The sequence below is a fragment of the Chanos chanos genome, chromosome 5 (genome assembly GCF_902362185.1).
Source record: "Chanos chanos chromosome 5, fChaCha1.1, whole genome shotgun sequence".
Lineage (NCBI taxonomy): Eukaryota > Metazoa > Chordata > Actinopteri > Gonorynchiformes > Chanidae > Chanos > Chanos chanos.
In genome coordinates, this window is record NC_044499.1 from 16,990,993 (window position 1) to 17,014,698 (window position 23,706).

At 39.2% G+C, this 23,706-nt stretch overlaps 2 protein-coding genes across 2 annotated transcripts; both read left to right on the forward strand.

Moving 5' to 3' along the window:
- The first annotated feature begins 315 nt into the window (after nt 1-315).
- fam110b (family with sequence similarity 110 member B) lies at nt 316-1,512 on the forward strand. The gene has a single exon (XM_030775977.1). The coding sequence runs from the start codon at nt 316-318 to the stop codon at nt 1,510-1,512; it is 1,197 nt and encodes a 398-aa protein (XP_030631837.1).
- An 11,511-nt stretch (nt 1,513-13,023) lies between these two features.
- cyp7a1 (cytochrome P450, family 7, subfamily A, polypeptide 1) lies at nt 13,024-16,774 on the forward strand. The gene is made up of 6 exons (XM_030774351.1): nt 13,024-13,221; nt 13,697-13,937; nt 14,309-14,925; nt 15,323-15,453; nt 15,609-15,787; nt 15,990-16,774. Exons 1-6 carry the CDS (start codon nt 13,139-13,141, stop codon nt 16,287-16,289), a joined length of 1,551 nt encoding a protein of 516 aa, XP_030630211.1. The 5' UTR covers nt 13,024-13,138; the 3' UTR covers nt 16,290-16,774.
- Nucleotides 16,775-23,706: the final 6,932 nt, after the last annotated feature.

A 23,706-nucleotide genomic window follows, 5' to 3' on the forward strand; every position in this document is an offset into this window, starting at 1 on the left:
CAACAATCCTTCAGTCCTCCCTCCCTCCCAGCCAGCAGAAGCCAGCAGGGTGTGCTGACACTGACCCGAGCTGAGTGCTCTCTCTTTTTTTTTTTTTTTTTCCTCCCCCCACTCTGCGTGCGCAGTCTGAGGCCTGGCTGACCAGAGGAAGCAGGGCTAATTAATGAGCTGCGAGTATGAGGCCTCGCTGCTGACAGCCAGTGGAGACGGGATCATCGCTCCGCTCATCTGGCTTGATGTACGTGCCTCAAGGCTGCCCCTCCACCAGAGACCACAGCGGAATCCACCACGGCGGCCGCCGGCAGACCAGCAGATATGCCCACCGAGACGCTGCAGGCAGATAGCAAGCCCTCCGGTCAGGGCGCCACCTTCTCTGCCGTACCGCTCCGTATCCTCAACAAAGGGCCCGACTACTTCCGCCGACAGGCCGAACCCAATCCCAAGCGGCTGAGTGCCGTGGAGAGGCTGGAGGCCGACAAGGCTAAGTACGTGAAGAGCCAAGAGGTGATCAACGCCAAGCAGGAACCCGTCAAGCCTCAGGTGTTGGCAAAGCCACCGGTCTGCCCGGTGCCGGTCAAAAGGAGCGGGGGAGTGGGTAGTGGCCTGAAAGCCTCCAACAACAATGCAAAATCAGACACCTGTGCTACCACCACCAAACGGGAGAACCTGAACCTGGAGATCTTGAAGAACATCCTCAACAGCTCCTCGTCTTCGGAAGGCCCGGCCAAAGGCACGTCGCACAAGGTGGGCACGAGGAGCTGGGCCCCGCACTGCTCGTCCGAACCCTCAGAACCCGGCCGCCACTCCTTTGCTGAGTCGCTTAAGGTACCGCCCTCGGTTCAGGGCCGGCGCAGTCCGCAGGGGGGCAACCTTAACCTCAGTCGGAGGCTGCTGGAGGAAAGGTCTTGCGAGGGTGAAGGAGAGCGTTCGCCGCTTCACGCCTCCCATAGTTCATCAGACATTCGACGACTGTGTAACGGCAAACCCCTGAGAGCCGCACGCAGCAGCAGCAGCTCCGCTCCTCCGCTGCCCCCCAAGCCAAGCCCAAAAGCTCTCGCCGCATGTGACAATGCACCCCGCTCCCCCGACAGAGAGGCGCTGCCCGGAACCGCCAATGAGCTGGAGCTAGAGCTGGGGAGTTCCGTGGCCCGTAGGCCTTCCCTTCACCGCTCAAAGTCAGACCTAAGCGACCGCTACGCGCGAGCCGGCGCCGACGTGGAGCGTTTCTTTAACTACTGCGGGCTGGACCCAGAGGAGCTGGAAAGCGTTGGCATGGAGAGCTTTGCACGTGCCAACTCCGACATTGTCTCGCTCAACTTCCGTAGCGCAAGCATGATCAGCTCAGACTGTGAACAGTCACGGCACAGCAACGACGACCTTACGGATGACGATGAGGATGCTGGTGAACGTGTGCCCTATGGGATATCGGCCGTTGAGCGTAACGCCAGAGTCATCAAGTGGCTATACAGCATCAAACAGGCGCGGGAGTCACAGAAAGTCTCTCATGTTTAGTGACAGAGTGAATGACCCTCCTCTGCTTGGACTTGGTACCTGCTCTTTTTTTTTTTGTTTTTTGGCAATCCTGTGCACTGTCTTTGAATCTCAAACAATTCATCGGCAAAGCCTTTGAATTTCCGGCTTTTCTAGTTGCTTTTTTGCATTCAGCGTTTCTTGTCTTCTGAATTTGCATGACCTCTTATACACTCAGCCCTACTGGGGCCTCTAGTACCCCTTTTCCACTGCCGCGGTGCCGGTGCCGGTGCCCGATCGAGCACCGGGGCCGTGCTTTCCACTGACAAAATACTGGTGCCGGAGCCGAAAAGCTGGCACCGGCACAGCACCACAGAATTGCTGGTCCCAAAAGTTGGAACCGCTGACGTCAGAGGCTATGCAAATAAAAACCACGCGAGAACCAATCAGTTCAGCGTTTGATGTGTTTGGTACGTGACGTTCTCTAGAGAGGCGGGAGTAACAAAAAACGTCTGACCAAGTAGCGGTAGGCTAAAGGATATTTGTAGCATGAAAATATGTATATGATTAAAAGATGTATGAGCAACAATTTGTGTCTACATCCATATGGGCTGTTGTTTACATGTTACATGAACGTAGTCGGACCCAGAGTGGTAGAAAAAGACATTCTCTCTCTCAGCTCTAGCTTGTGCAAATAAACCACTGCAGACCTTCATTTCAACACTCGTTTTAACTTTTGAGCTAGGTGACAGACTTACTATTTTCATGAATTTTGCCCTCCGAGCGAAAAGTTATAGGACAAAATTCGTGAGGTGTTTCGCTGTGTGGAAGCCTAGCGTAAAAGTAAATTTATAAAAAGCAAGCAGATGCGTTCTGTCCGACATTATTTTTTCCCCACGGAAATTACCCAAACTTTCGCTATGTAGCGTTCGGTTCCCAAACCAGTGGAAATGCGGGCCGGTTCTCAAAAGGCACCAAGGCAGCACTGGCTCCGCACCGGCACCGGCACGGGCACCAGCACCGTCCTAGTGGAAAAGAGCTATAGGTGATGCAGCTCATTTAGGTATAAGAGCCTATTGAATGATGGCTGTTGTCCAGTGCCATCTCAGTGTACAACGGCCATTTTCTCTCTCTCTCTCTCTCTCCCTCTCTCTCTTTCTCGCCCCCTCTCCCCTCCCCCTTCTCTCTCTGTCTATCTTGCTCTATCTCTCTTGCTCTCACTCTTTCCCTCAGCCTCTGTCTGTCAGATCAGTGGTTAGGACGTCAGCTCCTGTGTAGGTGCTTCTCTCGATGTAATTTTATTGGACACACTGAGCGAGGAAGCCATATCGGTGTGAATGCAACGCTGTGGTGTGTTACAAGTCACTTGGTTACACTTTTTTTTTCTTTTCTTTTTTTAAATCCATTCTGATGCATTGGAGCTGTGTGTGTAATATAAACCTCTGTGAATAGGCTCTACAGAAGCATGTCTTAGGCCCATCCCCTTTTCCAAACCCCCTGTCCTCTGCTTTTATTCAGTCAGCGTTGCACTGGTGATATTGTTCAAGCAGTATCATGAAAAACCAATTCAGCATTACGTGACTTATGTTCATTCGGTTTGTCGTTTCATACATGTTCCTGTTGACTGTTGATTTTTGTGGTACTATTTTTTTTTTAATTGTGTACATGCTGTAAGAATGTGTATATAATTTCAAAATTGTCCGAAGAATACGTGTGATGAGGAATCCTGCTATGCTACTACATAGCTCTTGGCCTATTGGATCTTCTCTGGGCTTGCATTACTCTTTGTCCATGATCAGATCTGTATAACACTGTTATTATAATGACATTCATGTTCGGTATATCAAGATTTCAGCTGTTACTTAAAAAGAGGCAAGATTTGTTCACATTTAGGTTTTTTTTTCCATTATTTCAATAAATGGCTTATTTTGCCATCTTTTGCCATCAAAGTCAAAAGGTTTATGGAGTATTATTTCATTAAAATATATTTGCTGAAAAGTTGGTCGGCTCATTTTTCCTACATTCACCCATTCTTTGAGGTTGTGCATTGACCTACAAGTATCTGAAGTGGATGAAGTAATGAAAAAAAACAAAACAAAACAAAAAAAACATAAAGGTCAATGCAAGGACTGTCAATCATATGAAAACAGCTGTCACCTCTTATTTCCTCACACCTCTTGCACTTCCTCTTGCTGTGTGTGTCCAAACCTGTAAGGTCGACTGACTGCAGAGGTCTGGTGGCTAATGCTGTTATTTACGCTGTATGTTCTCAAGACAGAAGGAAATGATTTGATTCATCACAAATGTTTGGAAAAACTGAGACTGTTGAGGCTCCACTTTCCCATAGAGCATTAAATTCACTCTTAGAAACAAGCTGAAGAGGGACCTGACAGGTCAGAAGTACAGCAGTGTTTTAATTTGAGCCTTTATAATCTAGTCTCTTCTGTGTGTTTTATCAGTGACTGGGATTTGAACAATACTTTTAGCATTTAATCACCACACCATTAATTACTTTTCCAGAATCTTTGACTTATTAATTGTGAAGGTAGTTAGATGACATCATGGAGAAGACTGGAAAACATGGAAACAGATCTTTGAAGTTTAGAATCAAGGGTGGCCATGATACAACAGTGCTGTCATTTGATTTGTTGATATTTAATGGTGTTTGGACAGTGAACGTTAACAGTTTTCAATGATTCAAAGTGGCCTGTTTAACGATTCTTTAACAATACAATCTTTCCCTGCAGCATTCATTATCCAGAAGAAATGAAAGAATGTGAGAAGGATTATTAATGAATTCCCTCAAGCTTAACAGGACACAATATCATTTTTCAAATGACATAATGACAAATGGACCTCATCCTTTTGTGTGAAGGCCGGTCTTACACACCGCCCGTAGAGAGCTGTTTTCCTTACCATGAAATTGAGGGGGGGAAAAAATGCAAAAATGTCTCCTTAGCCCAAATAGCAGGTTTAATAACAATAGACAATTTAATTTTCGGATTAATTTAATGAATGCTCATGATCATAGTCAAGCCCTCTTCACGACTATTCTCATTTGTTTCCACCCTGTCAGAACTGACAAAAAGGAGCATTAATGAATGCTTTGTTTTTCCACCAGTTTTCTATGCTTATCTGTCCCCAAGCAAAGGATGTGGACCCTGCAGAACCCTTCTCCTCAGGTCCCCTGGTTGGTCTGTCAGTTGTCTTGGCTGATTGGCACATGGTGCTTTTACTGGGTCGCTGCTTGCCCTCCACCTGTGACACTGAAGACTGCATGTTCCTCCAGTTCTCTGCGTCATCCTAACGGGTTCCAATGTGGCAGTTTAACACTGGGTTCAAGAAGCCCTTACAGCAAAGAGGAGGCGTTCTGATCCTTTCAGCACATAATAGCTAGTTTCTCCCTCCCAATGCAGGCATCCATCAACACTCTGGAGTCTATGCCTAATTCTTTAACCAACTGAACTTATACATTCAAGTATAAATTGATCACATCACACCTGAAGTATGCCTAAAGTTAAACAGCAGAGATATCTGTTCTAAATGTGCAGTGTCTTTTTTCGGATTAATACAGGAAATAACAGACTTTTCTTTTACCAGATTCCATCTTATTTAACGTACCTTAATTACTCCTGATTTCTGCTTTTTCTCCTAAAAAAAGATTTATAATCAACCAAACAATTTTGTTAAAGTAATATTTTTTATATCATAATGTATTTGAGCTGAATTTGCTTCAATAAATTAAAATGTTTTCTTTGCAACAGTTTCAAACAATACTCCCAATTTCTGGGAGCATGTTAAGCCTAGAGAAACTACACAGAGCAATATCTCTACGCTGTGTCAGAGAAATCATTAAGACACAGTGCTGCTACTTCCTCAGGGACTCAAATATTAAAGTTGTGTCAATGACACTATTTGTTTCTACTCTGCCAGGAGACCCAGATGCTGTCATTTTATTTGAGTGACCCAAACTGAGATATAAACCAGGAGGACCAGTCGGTCTGCAGCTGCACTCAAGTAAATTCTCATAAGGTTTCATACTATTTGCTATTACCCATGGCATAATGACTTAAACACCATTAACTAGCTTTTCTACAAAACCCGCTACTTAGGAAATGTACTCTCTACAAGCAGCTTATCTGGCCCTCATCTGCAACTGCATGCAGTTATTTAAACATGCAGAACAATCTCTTGATTGAAACAGACTTTTATCCTAATGAGAAATATTACAGACTGATTTTGAAATGCTTTTAATATAGATAATGTTAACAGGTTTGTTTTTACCTACTTTTCAGATGGATCTGTTATAATCGGATGCAGTAAATCTGATATAATTTTGAGCATTTTTAAATACACACTGAGTAAACACTAGATTAAGAAATGTACATGGCACACAACACGTATTTTAACAGTTTGAACTGTGCACTTTTGGTGCTCTTGTGTTATTGAGAGTGCTTCACCGAAGATACCCATCTGTGTACAACAACAGACTATGTAATACATCATATTAATCTGACCTAAAACATCTTGTTCACTCGGACAAACCTTTAAATATTTTTCCAAAGGTCGCGTGCTTGTTCTTCACTTACCATCGATTAAAAGAAACCCTTCGAACTTAGTACTGATTTGAACCTACAATGCCTTACATGAATGAAAAGTATAAAGGTATACCCACCCAAATACAAAATTTACGATGTGCTGAATTTACTCCATCAACTCTACTTCAAATGGCTGCTCAGTTTGTATTGCACTTCGTGTTCTCCATTGCTTTGTAGAATGGTGAATAGTGTTACAGCACGTCATATTGATCTGTCGTACTCTCTTGATCAGAAAAATAGCCTGCGTGTTAACAGTTCTGTTCGATAGATTGTTCAATACTATTGAATAACTTCGAAATTGAAGATATGTGCCCTGATCGTTGATGTCTAGCTCCCATCCACAGAGCTTGAGTACATCGACACAATTAATCAACAATGATTTGCAACAAAGACGTTGAGGTTAAGGTAGGCTTGTTGTTTTTAGAAGCTCGAGAAAATTATACAAGTTTGCTAATGTTTAGGCCTATCAATAACCAGTCTGTGTTCGACATAGGTTACATAGCAGAAATTCCGTTACACAGAAAAATAATTAAAAAAAATTAGTTCCAGCACTGTAATGCTAATTTGCATTAACATCTAGCCAGTGTTCTAAGTTTCTAGCTGGGCAGTTTGTTTAGTGATAACTTTACTGAAACAAGACTGCATTGTATCGGAGCAGTACAGCCGCAGCAGTGAGAATTCGGTCATCGAAACGAGGATGGATGCTCAGTCATGCAGAAATATGATTGACTTAATTTCAATTTTCTGTCCGCTTCTAAAACTTTGGCACACAGAAGAGGCTTAGTCTGTGTCTAAATGTAACTAAATAAGCAGGGGCACATAAATGCACATGTTATAAACACGTAATCACTGTTCATCATAGAAACATCAAAAATACAAACAAGCTGTTTTAATAGTTATCTAAATAGTTATCTTTTTATCTAAAAGGCACTGGCTGTATGACATGCACTGTGGTTAGACGCATATATACTCAAGTCTGTTCTTAATCAAGTAATGCCTTTTCACGGATGCAGAAGTGATTCCATCCAATATGTAGTCACTTCAAACGATAAAGCTTAAGGGCCACTGAGGGAGTTGACGGCGTATGCCCTCTGGTGGTTAATTGCTATAATCACTCTTTAGGGACAGACGATGCCCTTGTCTGTTCTTCAGTGAGGTGATGAATTGTCACATTTAAAATCAGAAAATCCACAAACTGAAGGTATAAAAGGAGTACTGACGACATTTTGTAGTTTACACCCAGTGAAGGACAAACTATTCACCTTCTTATACAGACTCTTTTCCAAAGCGGAGATGCCATTCGGGGCAGGTTTGAAATATCTCAGATTAAATAAATGAAAATAATGTAATATTCAGTCCAGTAAATGAATGAATGAATGAATGAATGAATGAACGAATGAATGGAAAGCGGTGCTTTTCATTGCTTAATAATATTTCTCAATTAGACTCGGTTGCACCCACACACTGTTTTAACACAGCATGAAAAGACCTGCTTTTGTAACAAATAATTTATTGGTTCAGTTGAACAGGTTAGTGCAGGACACAAGAAAGTATGTGTGGTTTCCACACATGTTAGTCATGGATAAATATTAGAGGTGGTAAAAATGCATTGCTCAGATCCATCATGACGAAATTCTCTCTCAATCTTTTATTAATAGGACATTATGCTAACTTTTCTAAATTTATGCTAAAGTTTCAGCAGTTTTATTTGTTAATCCTACTCTTAAAATATAGGCTGCTTCACAATTACAGTAGTGTTATTTCCCAACCAGAGACTTGTATCCCAGATTTTTTGATCACTTAAATTTTATGTGTTTAACCAGTATGTGTAGTCGAGTGGTAAACAATAGCACAGATCTATTGTACCTGTTGAAAGAAAAACACACGCACATATATGTTTCTCACGTGCTTCCTCTATATAAAACACAAACACACACACATATACATTTATCATTTTACCATCTACCCCTCCTCATTCCAAAGTCTCGATTTCACTGTGACTGTGATGTACAGACTCGCGTTTACAAGGATTATTTATTACTTTGCATTATTCTAGTTAATCTTGCAAGGACGCTGAGAGAAAGTTGAGGAGAAGCTGGCAGCTGATAATGAAAGTAGTTCACTGGTTTTATTGCACCTGGTATTTCTTTTTGTTCATTATTGTGCACCACTAGCTCTGTAACTAGGAGGAAGTGTATCACAGATAGAGCCCTTGTTAACAGATTACAGACAATATTCTTGCCTTTTATCTTTCAATTGCCATAACACTTTCAAGGTTATTCCTACTCCTCATGGTCACCATAATCATTGGGTTTTCATATATGCCTTTTATGATCTTAAAGGCCATAGTGCATACGTGGACATCTGCGGCTTTTTTTTCTGTTCAAAGGTGTCAGTTTACAATGGTTTCATGCAATGAAAAAGCTGTGTGAAAGAATCTGTTCTCCATGCAAAATATCCTAAAGCAAACCTCACAGGGCGAATACAGTCAATTTAAAATCTATACGGCAGTTTCACATTTAAAAAAAAAAATCTTTTATTTTTAATTTGAAATCCTGCCGTAGTAGAGAGCAGTAACACATAATGTCTTTAACTCACATATTTCAGGGTTATCCTTGTATGGCTGAAATTTGATTCTTCACAGTTTCACAGTAAAATATCTTAAATCTACATCCCACAAAATAAATTACAAATGGTGTTGATAAAATGACTTAGCAGTAAGTCTTCTTTCAATTTGCACAACATCAGTTATATTTGGCAGACGCAAAAGTAAGAAAAAATATTTATTGTATTTATCGCTGCAGTTGCACAAGCGCGCATCTGAAAAAAAAACAAAAAAAAACGCTGACAGCGCTGTATGATAGTATTTGAGTTCTTTCAAAAAAGTGTCTCTCTCCCTCTCTCACTCTCTCTCTCTCTCACTCTTTCTTTTTTTTTTTGCAATCCTACAGTATATTTGACATCTGCTCTCTGGTTGCTGATTTCATAACAGTCTCTGGAAGGTTTCCACCCTGAGTGACTCTTGAACATGAACTCAGAGCCATGGCAGGCTGGCAAAGGACAGAGCAAACTTTTTAGGTCAAGGCACTGAAGTGACATTGGTGAAACTGCTTACTCTCAGTAGGGTGTCTTGAGGGATGAGGTCAATACAGGTCTTATATTATTAAAATGCACTGCACACTGGATTATTCTGGAGGTACTGCTATATGCAAACAAATATAAATAACATTAACATGTTGAAATATATTTTTGGGAACAACAAACAACCTTTCTTTTTCTTTCTTTCTTTCTTTCTTTCTTTTCTTTTTTTTTTTTTTGGCAGTTTTTGAATTGCGGAGTTGCAGCTCTAACCTCCTAACACCTGTAAGCTTTACCAAAAAGCTGCACGTGGCTGAGGGTTTGCTCCTAAAAAAGCCATGACATTTCTAATGATTCTGAAATGGGATAAGCACAAAACTCACAAGAGCTCAAGCCATGGCTGTGAACTGAACTGAAAGAATGCAGATTTGAACTGAGGAGATACACAGTGAAAAACAAACAAACAAACAAAAATGATACAAAGCTGTACAAAAACACATCTTATTAAACTTTCTATAACAAATGTGGAGCTGTGTCAATTTTAATTTGCTCATGTTTTGATCTGCCCTTGCTACATGGACACCTAAATACACTATCATAACTGTATACAGCAGAGGAAGAACCTGTTTAGATTTTCTGTTTCCATGACAACATGAAGGATTGAATGAGGGGAGTAGCAATGACTGACAATGTTCCACATGAGACTGACTAATTTATTAATGTTTGGATGATCATTTGGTGGAGTAATAACGGTGAGCACAATTCTGTCAAAATTCCACACGTGTGTCTTGGAAGTTGTCATTTCAAATCATCTCAGATATATTTACTGGAGCGATTTCATGAGTTTGAAGAATGTGTTTGCTTTATGTCGATCCAGCCTGTTTTTCTAGCACGATCGAGCACGTTTTTCTCGTTGTAGGATTCTTATGACATTTTTTCGAACCAAGACTCCCATTGCTTATGTGATATGTGACGTTTTGAAAAGATTGATTAAAAACATTTCAACTGAGGGCATCCGCTTTAAGCGGTAACATGTTCGGACAGAGTATACTGATGAACATCAACGGTTTATCTGAGGTTTCAAGGCCATGCAAATGCCCTTCTGTCAAAGTGTTAATAATTAAAACTGATGGAGTTGTCCTTCAAGACTTCCTTATCAACTAAGTTAACTCTTCTCACGACTAGAGATGTCATAAACATTGTAATTGAAATGGTGTTTTGATAAGATGAACACAATGTGTTGTCTCGTTCCCTCCCAACCTTTCTGTGTTGGCGGGACAGTAGTTAAAGCTTCTTCATTTAAATGTAATGCTGTGTATTCACACATGACATATCACCAAGATAATGCACTCTGTGTCTTTTTATGTAGTACAATATGTGCAGTCCGAACAACGTAATCTCTCTGAGAAATATGAAATTTGTTTTGTTTGCTTGTTTGTCTGTTGTTTTGGCTTTTTTTTTTTTTTTAATTATGGTTCAAAGGTTACAGGGGGGTCATCTGACAAAACCGAGTTTATCTCTGAAAAACAATGAAGCAGCCCGTTACAGCATGATCACGGTATGTGTTAAAATTATTTATGCCTGATTGCAAAAGCACTTCATCAACTCCAAGTCTGACAATTAACAACCGATAGTAACCCTTTGTCCAAGAGTGACACATTCTAGACCCAGAGTCTGGGTTACTGTGTAAACGAACAAAACAGGGTGTTCTTTGGACAAGCAAAATGCTCTGCCAAATTGTCTGGTTTTGGAAAAAAAAAAAACAGACATCCCAATCCAATTCATTTTGAAAGAAATGACAATAAATAAATTAATTAATTAATAAATAAACAAATAGCTCAGGAGTTGTATGCTGAGTCCTCAAGACTGAAACCATTTCAGTCGTCTGTTCTTAGTGGAATTTGAAACAAATAAAAAGGCAAATAGAAAAAATGAAATGATTTGCATTCCAGACAGGGTGACAGAAAACAGAGCTCTGATCAAACATACAGTAAATATATTTCATTTGAGCCAATATGACTTTTTAAAGTTTTCACAGGCATTTTTATTGGCAGTTCAAATAAATAGACAACAACAACAACAAAAAACCCTTCAACCCTTCAACCCCCCCCCCGAAAGATATAATTTCTTTTACTGTCATATTGCAGGGTTGCTGTAATCTGAAGTTTGGTTGAAGTTTGGCTGACGTTTGGTTCTTTACAGAGAGGGTCTCAGAAAAGCTATGGAATGCTCTTCAACTAAAACATCTTGAACCTACACCCTACATCATGACAACAGACAAAAATGTTCATATACCGGAGCCTCAGTATGAAATGAGCTCAACAAGCAGATGATGTTGATAAACTGGCTTTGTAGTAAGTCTTCCTTCAGTTTGCATCACCTCAGAACATTTAATGAACAACACAAAAGCAGGAACAAAGATAGAAAAAGTACTGGTTTATTTCATTATACTTTTCATTCCAGTGATTTTTAAAAGAGTAAATGAACATAAATGTTCTGTTTTCAGTTCAAACAGCCTTTTTTTTCATGCAAATGCACTTTATGGTTATACATTGTACTTAATTACATAAATCTTGCTAGATTTGAGTTTCACATATCTGCAGTATCTGTATAAGAGACGTTCATTTAACAGTGTTTCAGAATTCACAGTTCAGGTCGTAGAATCTTTTCCAAACATGTACTTTTCTTTTGTTTGGACCATCATTCAATGGTTACAGGAATTCATCTCATGAGAAGCTCATTGTTTGAGAAACAATACATCAACCCACTGCAGCATAGCTACGATGATTCATGCACGATGCATCGGTGTTGCTTCATTCATCGTTTCCTTATAAAAAAAAGCTTCTTTCCAAAAGCATGACAATTACCAACCGATAGTAACCCCTTGTCCAAAAGTGACCCTTTTGCATGGGAGAGTCAGGGTTATTGGTGTGTAGGCTCACAGGATAGTCTTTGAATGGACAAGGTGCTCTACCAATTTGCCAAGTCTGGAAACAAAACAAGCATCCAACACAAACTAAACAGGCTCATTTTGAAAGAAGAGAGAAAAAAAATTAGCATTCAGGGTTTGTAGACTAATGGGCCTAGTCTTCAGTTCTCCCCAGGGAAGTTTAACTTGACTGGACAAAGCAAAGTGAAGAGAACAAAACATGGTCCTTACGTTATCGGTTACCTGTTTTGAACTTTCTGCAAATGGTAAAAGAAAGCAAATGTTTCAATATACTACCCATAATTAATATTTTCATTTCACAGAATTTGACATACGTACAAATACTAGTGGAAAAATGAAACAGTTTACATTTCAAATAGACTGATCAGAAACAGAGGTCTGATTAAAGATACAGTGGGAATACTTCATTTGAGTCCATGCAAATCATTTTGTACTTTTTAAATTTTGCAAGTTTTTGCCTGCTTCTTTTTTATTTATTTATTTTTTTTAGGGAAAAGCAAGCAGGCAAGAGGGAACAAAGTTCCACAAGTTAATTGCTTTCCTGAGGCAGAATATAACAAGGCTGCCAGGTGTCCCCTGTTCCTTTAATCCGTGTTTCCACATGCTGTGTGCATACCTACATATTCACCTTAGTCAAAAAATACCACAAATAAGAGACCTTGAAGTTGTTTCTCAACTCAGCAATACTATCAAAGTACAGTCTGCTAGTTCTCAGGTGGAGTTGGCCATGGACTCCGTTCAAGGCCAAATAAATGGACACACACACACACACACACACACACACACACAAAGGACTTCTGCACACTCTCAGTTCCTAGAGGCAATTGTCATTGGGCAAAGGGAGGGGTGGTGGGGGGTGTCATCGCTAAGTTTGTCAGTGTTTCTTGTTTTTTTTTTTTCTATTTTTTTTCTCTCTGTATAAAGACTGGTTGACGTCACAGGTCATGGTTTGTTATGCACTGTATAAAAGGAGTAGGAAGACTCAGCTTCCTAAGTGAGGACATTAGGAATACCAGCATCATCTGTAGCTCTGACTACAACCATGATCATCAGCATTGCACTCATTTGGGCTGTTGTAGTGGGGATCTGCTGTTGCCTGTGGCTAATTTTAGGGATCCGTAGAAGGTAAGTGCAGGGCTATGTTGTTCGGGTGCAATACAATTAATGCACTATCATTTCTATTCTATAGTAGTTTTGGTTTGTCATACTGTTGATCAGTGACTTAAATTGAATACTACCAGCGTGATTTAAAATGTCAGTTACTGATAAAAAGCTTGAATATGCCATCATCTGTTTTTTTTTATTTATCAGAAAAATAGTCTATGAGAGATGTTCAAAGAAAAAGGAAACTCAGGAGTAAAAGAAGGAGAAGAAAAAAAGAAGCATTCGATTTATCAATAGATTGTTAGCTTTTATATGCAAAGTAAAATGCAAAAAGTGCTTCAGGAGTTACCAAGGAGTGATCTCTTCTGTATAACGAATCAATAACATAATGAATGTCAGTTTGAACAAACTTGTTCTTAATCTCAGGCATCATTTTCAGCCACTTTTGCCAATTTAGAGAGTGATACCTAATTTTCTTGTGTTGTAAATATTTCAGACAGCCTGGAGAACCCCCTGTGGAGAATGGTTTGATCCCCTACCTTGGCTGTGCTCTTCAGTTTGGTGCCAACCCTCTGGAGTTTCTTCGCAGCAGACAGAAAAGATATGGTCACATCTTTACATGCAAGATTGCCGGCCAGTATGTTCATTTCCTCTGTGATCCATTCTCCTACCACTCCGTCATCCGACAAGGCAGGCACCTGGACTGGAAGAAATTCCACTTTTCAGCATCAGTCAAGGTAAAAAAGAATTTTATTTCCCCCTGTATCACTTTAGAGTAATTGGCCATGCTTTACAAAAGCAGCAGAGAACTTGAGCACTGCTGTATGCAGCCAACTAACTCTTACTTATCTTTCTTATTAAGTCAAAGTAAAACCTCAGGTGACATCATGAACAAAACATAATGGATTAAAACGAAATAACGTTCTTATCTTTCTTATTAAGTCCAAGTAAAACCTCAGGTCACATCACGAACAAAACATAATGGATTAAAACGAAATGGGAAAAATTAGGATTTGTGTATTCTTATATGCTTTTTTTTTAAACTTTGGAATGCTTTTCATTTTACTTGGTTTCTGGTGAATGAAAACTATTTGTGTTTGTTCTTTAGGCTTTTGGTCATGAGAGCATGGATCCCAGCCATGGTTACACCACAGAGAACCTGCACCAAACTTTCCTCAAGACCCTGCAAGGAGATGCACTCCCTGCACTCATTGAGACAATGATGGAGAACCTGCAGACTGTTATGCTGCGGTCCGACACCCTAAAGGTCAGCAGTACTGAATGGGAGGTAGATGGTCTCTTTGCATTCTGCTACAAAGTCATGTTTGAGTCTGGTTACCTCACACTCTTCGGCAAGGAGCTGGAAGACGGTCAAGGTGACGACAAGAGTCACGCTCGCCAGCAAGCTCAGAAGGCCCTGGTTCTCAACGCTCTCGAAAACTTCAAAGAGTTTGATAAGATTTTCCCTGCCCTGGTGGCTGGGCTGCCAATCCATGTCTTCAAGAGTGGCCACAGTGCACGGGAGAACCTGGCCAAGACCATGCTCCACGAGAACCTCAGCAAGCGCGCCAACATATCTGACCTCATATCCCTTCGCATGCTCCTAAATGACACACTGTCCTCCTTCAATGACCTGAGCAAGGCCAGGACTCACGTCGCTCTGCTGTGGGCATCGCAGGCCAACACTCTCCCTGCCACCTTCTGGACCCTCTTCTACATGATAAGGTATAGACCTAGCTACTCAATAAAGAATACCCAGCACAGTAGTTGACCTCAGGTGCTATCAGACACCTGCAGATAATGGCTGATAATTGCAGTGGGGAAGATAAGGGGTAGCTAATGTATGACCTAACTTGTAATTGCTGTCTGGGCAAAATAAATGCTGTATTTGACAGCAACAGGGGCCCTTATCTTTGATGGTTATAATTCTGATGTACATAGTATTCTGTGACATTCACTGATAGCCTGATTCACTGATAAAATTTCAAAATGAATAACCATGCTGGCCATTAGGCAATTGATAAATACCACATATTCCAAAATGGCTGTTTAAATGATGTTTGCAGAATGTTCTAAAATGAATGGTATTCCAAATATGTTTGTCAATATATTTTGTTTGCAGGAGTCCTGAAGCAATGAAAGCTGCAAGTGAGGAGGTGAGGAGAACATTCGAGAGTTCTGACCAGAAACCAGACCCCATGGATCCTCATCTTGTCCTAACTAGGGAACAACTGGACAACATGCCAGTACTAGGTAAGAGAAAAGCAACCAAAGAATATTGCATTGTGACTGTTAGCTTCCTCTGAACTGTAATTATGTCCATATGTGGAACTTCCTCCCAAATGAGGTCAAGACATGTATTACTGTAATGTAATATTCTAAATGTGCTATTTCCCTCTGCTCAACAGACAGTATCATTAAGGAAGCCATGCGGTTGTCCAGTGCATCTCTCAATGTGAGAGTGGCCAAAGAAGACTTTCTTCTACACCTAGACAACAAGGAGTCCTACAGAATTCGCAAGGATGATGTCATAGCCCTGTATCCTCAGATGCTTCACTTTGATCCAGAGATCTATGAGGACCCTCTGGTAAGTGACTGCTTTCTAATGTTATATTGCTTAACTCTGTAGTACTTATAAAACACAAGGACAAGCCAATGGCCTTCTAAGATTTACTGTGTTTCTTAATCAGCGTTCCAAATGAATTCTAAATAGGGTGAGACATTGAAATACAAACATATCTTATGTCAATCATGTCAGTGCTCTAAAATGGTTCTGCGTCTATTCACAGACCTACAAATATGACAGATACTTAGATGAGAATGGACAAGAGAAGACCAGCTTCTACAGAAATGGACGCAAGCTTCGCTATTACTACATGCCCTTTGGCTCTGGGGTAACCAAGTGTCCTGGGCGTTTCTTTGCTGTGCATGAGATCAAACAGTTTCTGTCTCTGGCACTCACCTACTTTGATCTGGAGCTCTTGGACCCTGAAGTTAAAGTCCCACCACTGGATCAGTCCCGTGCTGGTCTGGGAATCCTACAGCCCACATATGATGTTGATTTTAGATACAGACTCAAAGCTCAATAGGAGCTTAGCACTGACAATATTTATTTACCATGTTGTGACTTGTAAATAGTGTATATTTTTAGCTTGGAAGGAAAAAAAGTGTGCATAAACTAGAATGTGTTTCGATGTGATTTATTCTTCAAGCTGCTCACATGAAGTATCAGATTAGTTAGCACAATGCTTGTTGAAGTGCAAAGTCAAAGGAAACCCAATGACTTGCCATGTACCTTTATCAGTAATATTTACTGCTTATGAGTTGCTAGTTTCTTTAAATTTGTATGCATTGCAGTTGGAATGTTGAATAAGAGTAAATGATTTGTAAATTTTGAACTACTATCTCAGTATACAAACAGTGATGTTTGCGTTGCTACGGCAACAAAAGACAGGTTACATCATGTCAAAAATCACAAATGTGTCTCATACTGTGTTTAAAGGCTCTTTTTAGAGAGCAGGACACTCTCTATTCATGTAAGTTCATCACTGATCTGAATAAACTTATGAAGTTATTTTGATGTTTACTGATGTGATCAATGATGTAGTGTTGTTTTCTAAGATCTGATAAGTCCTTCATTTATTTCATGCACACACTGTTCTCACACAATAATAATCATCAGTGAGGGATTTTGGATGAGGAACTGCATTCTTGGTAGAGTTAAGAATCTTTTGGTTCAGATTGTGCTATTGTTGCTCTCTGATTTGAGCCATAACTTCTGAATACTGAAAAACAGCTCATAACATTTATTAACCATGATACTAAAAGGACTTACCTTTTATTCTTCAAATCATCCAATCATTTCTTATTTCTCTGTCACAGATTCTGTATAGAACTCAATTTGGTTTATTCAGAGTACAAACAAACTGTGTCAAGAACGTTATCTGTGAAGTGGGACTCCACCCTGAAACACATGGCTGACACATCGTAACCCCGTAGGGCTGACATCACAACAGCTGGCAGTAGGCTACAACGTGCAAGTGAATACTCGTGTGCTCTCCGCTGACTGACCTTTCCTCCATTATGCAACGAAACAGCCAACTTGGTTCACAAAGGAATATCTTCCTAAAGACAAGGAGCTTCTGAATGATCTTTGCTTGAGATAAGCATACGTTGGCACCTTCAAAGTGTACTCTAAGAGAAGTCATTCATAAATTGGTGTGACATCATCATAGAGTCCCTCGGACTTTACTCCTCAGGCTGACGCGTTCTCACATTTATTATTTTTGAAATCAGATGAGTATTAACAAGGTCTCCTCAAAAGTTTATTCCTTTATCCCTCATTTCTCTTTCTCCCTTCCTCTCTCTCTCTCTCTCTCTCTCTCTGTATATACACACGCACACACAGACATATATAGGCATATATGTAACCATATATATTAAAAAATATATAGCCCCATATAAGTCAACAGTATGGCGAACTTGACTACAATGACTTCAAAGGGCAACAGAACAGCTACAGTATCCTCATGAACTTAGGGGATCACTGAAGTTAGTTTAGTCTTTCTTTTAGTGTTGAACTCAGTGACTGAAAAGGGACGGGCAAACCACTGTTTGTCTGTGTAAATATTACTGTTGGATTGCCTGTTTGCTTGCAAGTCAGCTAATGCAGCCATATCTTTATGTTTGACTGGAACTTGTGATGGTCTGAACAGAAAGCACAGGTTATTAAAGTTCATAACCACTCTACACTTAAAAATCATACCTTGTCTCATTATTTACTGTTGGAACAACAACTGGAAAATCAGCTAAAACACATGCACATGAGAAACACTAAAATCACTACTACTGGCTTACATTTTAACATACTGTTGTACAATTAAAAAAATGCTTCCAGGAATCTAAGCCTAATGATCAATGATCATAACTCTTACATAATAACACTGTTCATTCAGGTTGTCCAGTAAAATTGAAAGTGGGAGTATGTAAAAAAATGATACACACTCTACTGAGTGCTCACTCCCCCGTGGCCCAAACATGCCTTATATAGTCCTCAACAATGTTTCAGATAGCCCAAAACTGAAACCTCACTTCTGTGAAAGTTTCAGAAAATTCTTGTCTCCTCCTACATAACACCAGTTGAAGAAACGTTCTAGAAACTTCTAGGAGAGTCTCAGCTTCAACAAACACTGACCCAAAAACAACTATAACTCTCACTTTGTCATGAAACATACAAGTAATAAAATAACTGACCAAGAAGAAATCAACATTGTATTGAAAAATAAGCAACATGAATTTGTGACAAATCTGTGACTAAACTTCTGTCTTTAAAGAAATCATCCCATTTCACTGTGACTTTAATATCTGTTGCTGACAAAAATCTGTCTGACATGGACTTTGAACCAAATTACTTACATGATGGATTTAATTGCTGAACAACAAACAGGGACATGAGGGTGGAGTTTATGATCTTCTAGCAGAAGGTTAAATTCAGATATGCCAATCAAGGACTTCTCTGATGACCTTGTAAACTAAATGTAGGGTAGGCTTACTTTTGCTTTCTCAAAACATAGCTATTCATTTGTGAGTACTCATCTAAGAATGAGAACACCTAGATTGTGTACTTACCACAATTCACTGTGACTCTATGGGCCGTTTTCAAGTAGTCATTAGATGTGGGTTGAGAGCGAAGGCTTTTCTTTAGCGTGTATGGACCATATATGAAGGACTCATGTATAAGAATCCAGGAGCAATTCGTGCAAATTAGGTTGAATGAAAATGTGTACTAAATAGGTTAGTGTCTAGTATGCACTAGATTAGTTCTTTAAACTACATGATATATTTATGATTTTTTATCATAATTGATGTTTTTATTATAGTTAATATTTTTCTATATTTTTATAGTGTACAAATCCTAGAAATAGCTGTTTCCCTTAATTATCTGTGTCTTCAAACTGTGCCAACACTGCAGACACAACTACAGATTATTATGAGAACACTAAAAGTTTGTGGAATTCATGCCATCTTCAAGATTTGCAGATCACTCATGTCTTGCAAACATCTTTCCAGAATATTGTTTCAAATCCGTTAGATTGTGAACACTTGTCTGGTAGTGCAAAGTTTAAACCTTCAGTTATGTACTTAGCAAGTTTTTAAGATGTGAGTAAGTTTTCAGTGGTGGTCTTCAGCCTGGGGTAAGTGTGCGTTATGTCTGCCATTGACTGCCTGGTAGCACTAAACTTCGTGAAAATTGTCAGGTGGGTATATTATAATAATGCAACTTCCCATTTGATCTATTTGAAAACATTGTATCCACCTTGAATTAGTGGAAAAGAAACAAAGTCCTTTCCCTTCCTTTTTTCAAAAGATGTGTATGTGGTTCGTTCTTTTCTATACACCGCCACGCTTCCAACGAACTGATACGACGTAAATCAAAAATGTTATTTAAGCATACAAAGGGAAAAATATACCCAGGTAAATATAACTCACAATGTTACGTTTCAATAAAAACTTGATAACTGATCATGTCAGGGTAGTGTTTACTATTTGGTCGCCTTCCCAAATGAAACCCCCTCTAACGGGCCACAAACATGTGATGCTTAATACTACATTCACCAACCCTTCTAACAGCTCACAAGCACGTCACGCTTAATACAACATTCACTGACCAATAGGCTCAATTCAATTCTTACCTTCACATGGGCAGATTGGCAAATGTTTAATCACAATGTATTTTTTTTTTACACTAGACAAACACTATACAGACACTAAACTTTAGCCTGAATAAAATGTGGTGAGTCGCTGTTGATGGTGAATCATAGCGGCGCTAAAACAAAGAGCCAACTGGTCTGGGCTGGTATCAAATGGGCCTTTCCCTAGAACGCTCAAGGACAGATTTAGAGCGGCTCTGTCATCCTATGTTTGATTGAACAAACAGTTTGATCAGATGGAAAACATTGCCCAGGGCTTGTCAATAGATATACTGGAGAGCCTCTCGTATAAGTTTTTGGTCCAAGTGTAAAACTGCCAGTAATATTTACTTACGTATGTTTTTCCTCATTGCATGCTAAAATAAGGTTTATAATGTATGTAATATCAACCGATTGAAAGTGTGGTTGTGCGTGTGTGTTTACAATGTGATTGGTTGCTGTTAAGACAGTGAAAACCTTAAGCTGTACTAATACCAATTCTTTCACAGATGCATTCTCGGTTGGCAATGATTTTCTGTAAACTAAATGTTCTCCTAGTAACCACCAGATGGCAGTATTTTGTCATTCTTGAAATTGCAAATGTGCACCGAGGTAAAGTGTGAGGTCCAGAGAACAGTTCTGCAGTGCAGTATGGAGATGACTGTAATTATCATCTGGATACAAGTCAAGATGCTTCTGGACCAAAAAAAAAAACCAAACAAACAAACAAAAAAAATAAAAACAAAACAACGACAACACCACCACCACCAACAACAACAAAACAAATAATTTATTATGAAGCCAAGTCAGAAATCTAAAAATCTTGCATTTCACAGAGCAACCATGTCTGTTACATGGACTCACATGCACACTCTTTGTGTTAATTTAAAACTGGGATTTTGCTGTGTAGGTGAGAACATATATATGCATACATACACAGTACTGAAATGGGAGATATGCAATATAAGAAGAATTGTACAGTAGATGGCTGCAAGTCTAATCTTAGTCTGTGTCCTTGACTTGACTTGGCCCTTGCCATGGTAGTGTATTGAAGTTTCTATAACTATGCTACTCCAGATGTTTGTCCCAAAACCCTTCAAGGCCGGATAAACTATTGGATATAGGTCAGATATTTTTGAAGGTCATAAGGAAGTTGTACAGTTTAGTGAGAACAATAAAACACTAATAACCCGACGAACAAACAAGGGAGGAGTCTGTTGTCTTACATGCTCTACATCAAACTAAATAAAAACCAAAACGAAGATAACAGATTTTGGTTTCATTTTGAATATAAGACAACCAAAAAGCTCCCGCAACATAGGTTTGACCTAATGACAAACAACTACTCAACCAGTCCCAATACTTAGATTATTCATATATGTGAGGGATGAGGGGAATTCAGTTAATTCTCATGTGGGTTCATTAAATCCAGAAAACCCATGAGAACTGAGAGTGACAAAGAGAAAAATGGTTAAGTGTTTGCATGGAGTTACATGACAGTCTGTAGGGAATCTGTACCCTTTTAATTATTCCTGTTATCGCGCGTTAGACGAAGGTGGCCAGACCTCTGCCACAGAAGTTGCGATTAAATTGCAGTGCTTTGTCACAGCGGCGCAAAAGTATTTCCATTACTCTGATTTGACTTGGAGGACGGTCTTGGTTATTTAGGTCAAGGGTTTAGCACATAGTGAGAAAACTACAGGAGCTATTGTTTTGTCATTCACCATTAGTCAGAACTAGCACAAATAGCCACTTAAATGCTAAGATCTTGAAACTGTTTCCCATTTTTTTGTTGTTGTAATGAAGGTAGTGAAGTATGAATGAGCTAGGATCTTACATAGTGATATGAGAGGGTCTATAGGGATTGCTCATTCCTCTATGTGAACATATCTCATTTTTTTTCACAAGTGAATTACATTAAAATACTGATGTCTTTGAGTCTGTTGTTGGTTACTAGTATGTTGTGTTAACATTAATCTAAGTTTTACGTCTACAGCTAGACAAATGCAGCACCCACTGAAAGGTATGACTACCAACTACAGAGAGTGTTAAAACAGCACAGGTATTTAATATAAACCACAGGAAACTCCACAGAACATATTTTTCACTCTGTCAAAACCTGGTGTTCTGTATCTGCTTGAAAAATAAAATCTCTTGTAACTACTAAAGGGGACTCTGTGACATGCTGTGTTCTCCTGAATAGTGTTAGCTAGTAATTATGAAACAAAACACACCGTGATTGATTACTGCACAAAAATGCAGGTTTGCCTTTATTCTCAAACACAATAAAAACTAAATAAGAATTATTCACATTGTTGCCTGGATCAATTCTGCCAAAACAAATGAACAGAAAAACATCCCTGGAACGCTAACATAATTACTTAAAAACACCTACAGTTATTTTTTTTTTTTTCATAAATAGGCGCAAACAAGTACCATAAAAAGATTTCATATAGACACAGTGTAGAGGAATAGTAAAAGATGAGCCATATGCCAGGGTTATACAGTAACTTTCCAATCTGCCACTGGTTCTAATTAACACCATATAAGCATTTGACAGTTTCATACACATAGTTTGGATGACATTTATCAATATGCCAGAAGTGTTACAAAAAGAAGTATTCTGTGTGGTACAAAATAAATGTTTTCTTTATTTCTTTCATGAACATGAAACATTTCATTTATGGGTCGATGACTTCAACCTGTCCTTTATTAAAATTGGGAGCTGAATACTTTTGAAGGTCCATTTTTCTTACTTTTTAATTAATTGGTAATTCCAATACCAAGAAAATACGAACATCTCTTGTTTCTATATCCCTTTTCAATTATTAAACCAACTGGTTTCTTCCAATCCAAAATCGCATTGTAGCTAGAAAAACTTTAATTCTTATACTCTAAGAGTAGTAATAACACAGATTCTATATACATCTTGAAATGAGGGCTAAATAAGCCACTACTTAGTTCATAGAGATTCTATGAACAGCCATTTTATAATTACAACAGAGCTCTGTTTCTAAGGCAGTTCACTAGCAAAGATCATCAGAGAGAGAAAGAGAGAGAGAGGGGGGGGGAGAGAGAGAGAGAGAGAGAAAGAAATTATACAAGAGATAAAGAGAGGATAAAGGGGGAGGGAGAGGGAACGAAAGGGAAACAAATAAAGGATTCATCATCCACAAGTTCTCTTATATGATTTTTTTTTCTTTTTTTTTTTGAGATTTCAGATTTTCTTTATACAAAAGGAACTGATGTTTTGGTTTTCATTTTGCCATCTGTCTTTGAGACCTAAAAATCTCCAATACAGAGCATTAAGTGCTTAGTAATGAATGGTTTGACACAACCCATCTGCATGGCAAATTTGATCTATGCATTTTTTTTTTTTAACAAATTCAGGAGCTATTGCTAGTGAATACTAATGTTTAGAATCCTGAATTTCACTGATCATCTAGCATGGTCTACGGGGATCACAGATTGCAGAGAGAGAGAGAGAGAGGAAGAGGTTGCATTAAAACTGATTTTATCATAAAAATTGACATTTTCATGCTTTTACATATTAAATCTTTTCTCTAAATCCCAAATGTCTGAATGCCAAAAGCTAAAGGAGATAAGGATTCAAAATATGCCATGTTAGGGTGCACTTTAAATGTGAGACAAGAAGAAACCTTCTCACACTTGTTTTTTTTTTTGTTGTTGTTGTTGTTTTTTAATTAAGGCCAGAATGTTGAGCCATTGGATGGACTGGGCTCTGAATTACTCTACAGAGTGGTGAAACTGCCTTGGTCCTGTGAACACAGATGAGTAGAGAGGCCAGAGATGTCAA

Bases quoted from the DNA above. Each gene is read 5' to 3' on its own strand.
- fam110b (XM_030775977.1), top strand. From the start codon at position 316: ATGCCCACCGAGACGCTGCAGGCAGATAGCAAGCCCTCCGGTCAGGGC.
- cyp7a1 (XM_030774351.1), top strand. From the start codon at position 13,139: ATGATCATCAGCATTGCACTCATTTGGGCTGTTGTAGTGGGGATCTGC. The intron at 13,938-14,308 runs GTAAAAAAGAAT...TTTGTTCTTTAG, and splicing joins ACTTTTCAGCATCAGTCAAG to GCTTTTGGTCATGAGAGCAT. The intron at 14,926-15,322 runs GTATAGACCTAG...TTTTGTTTGCAG, and splicing joins ACCCTCTTCTACATGATAAG to GAGTCCTGAAGCAATGAAAG.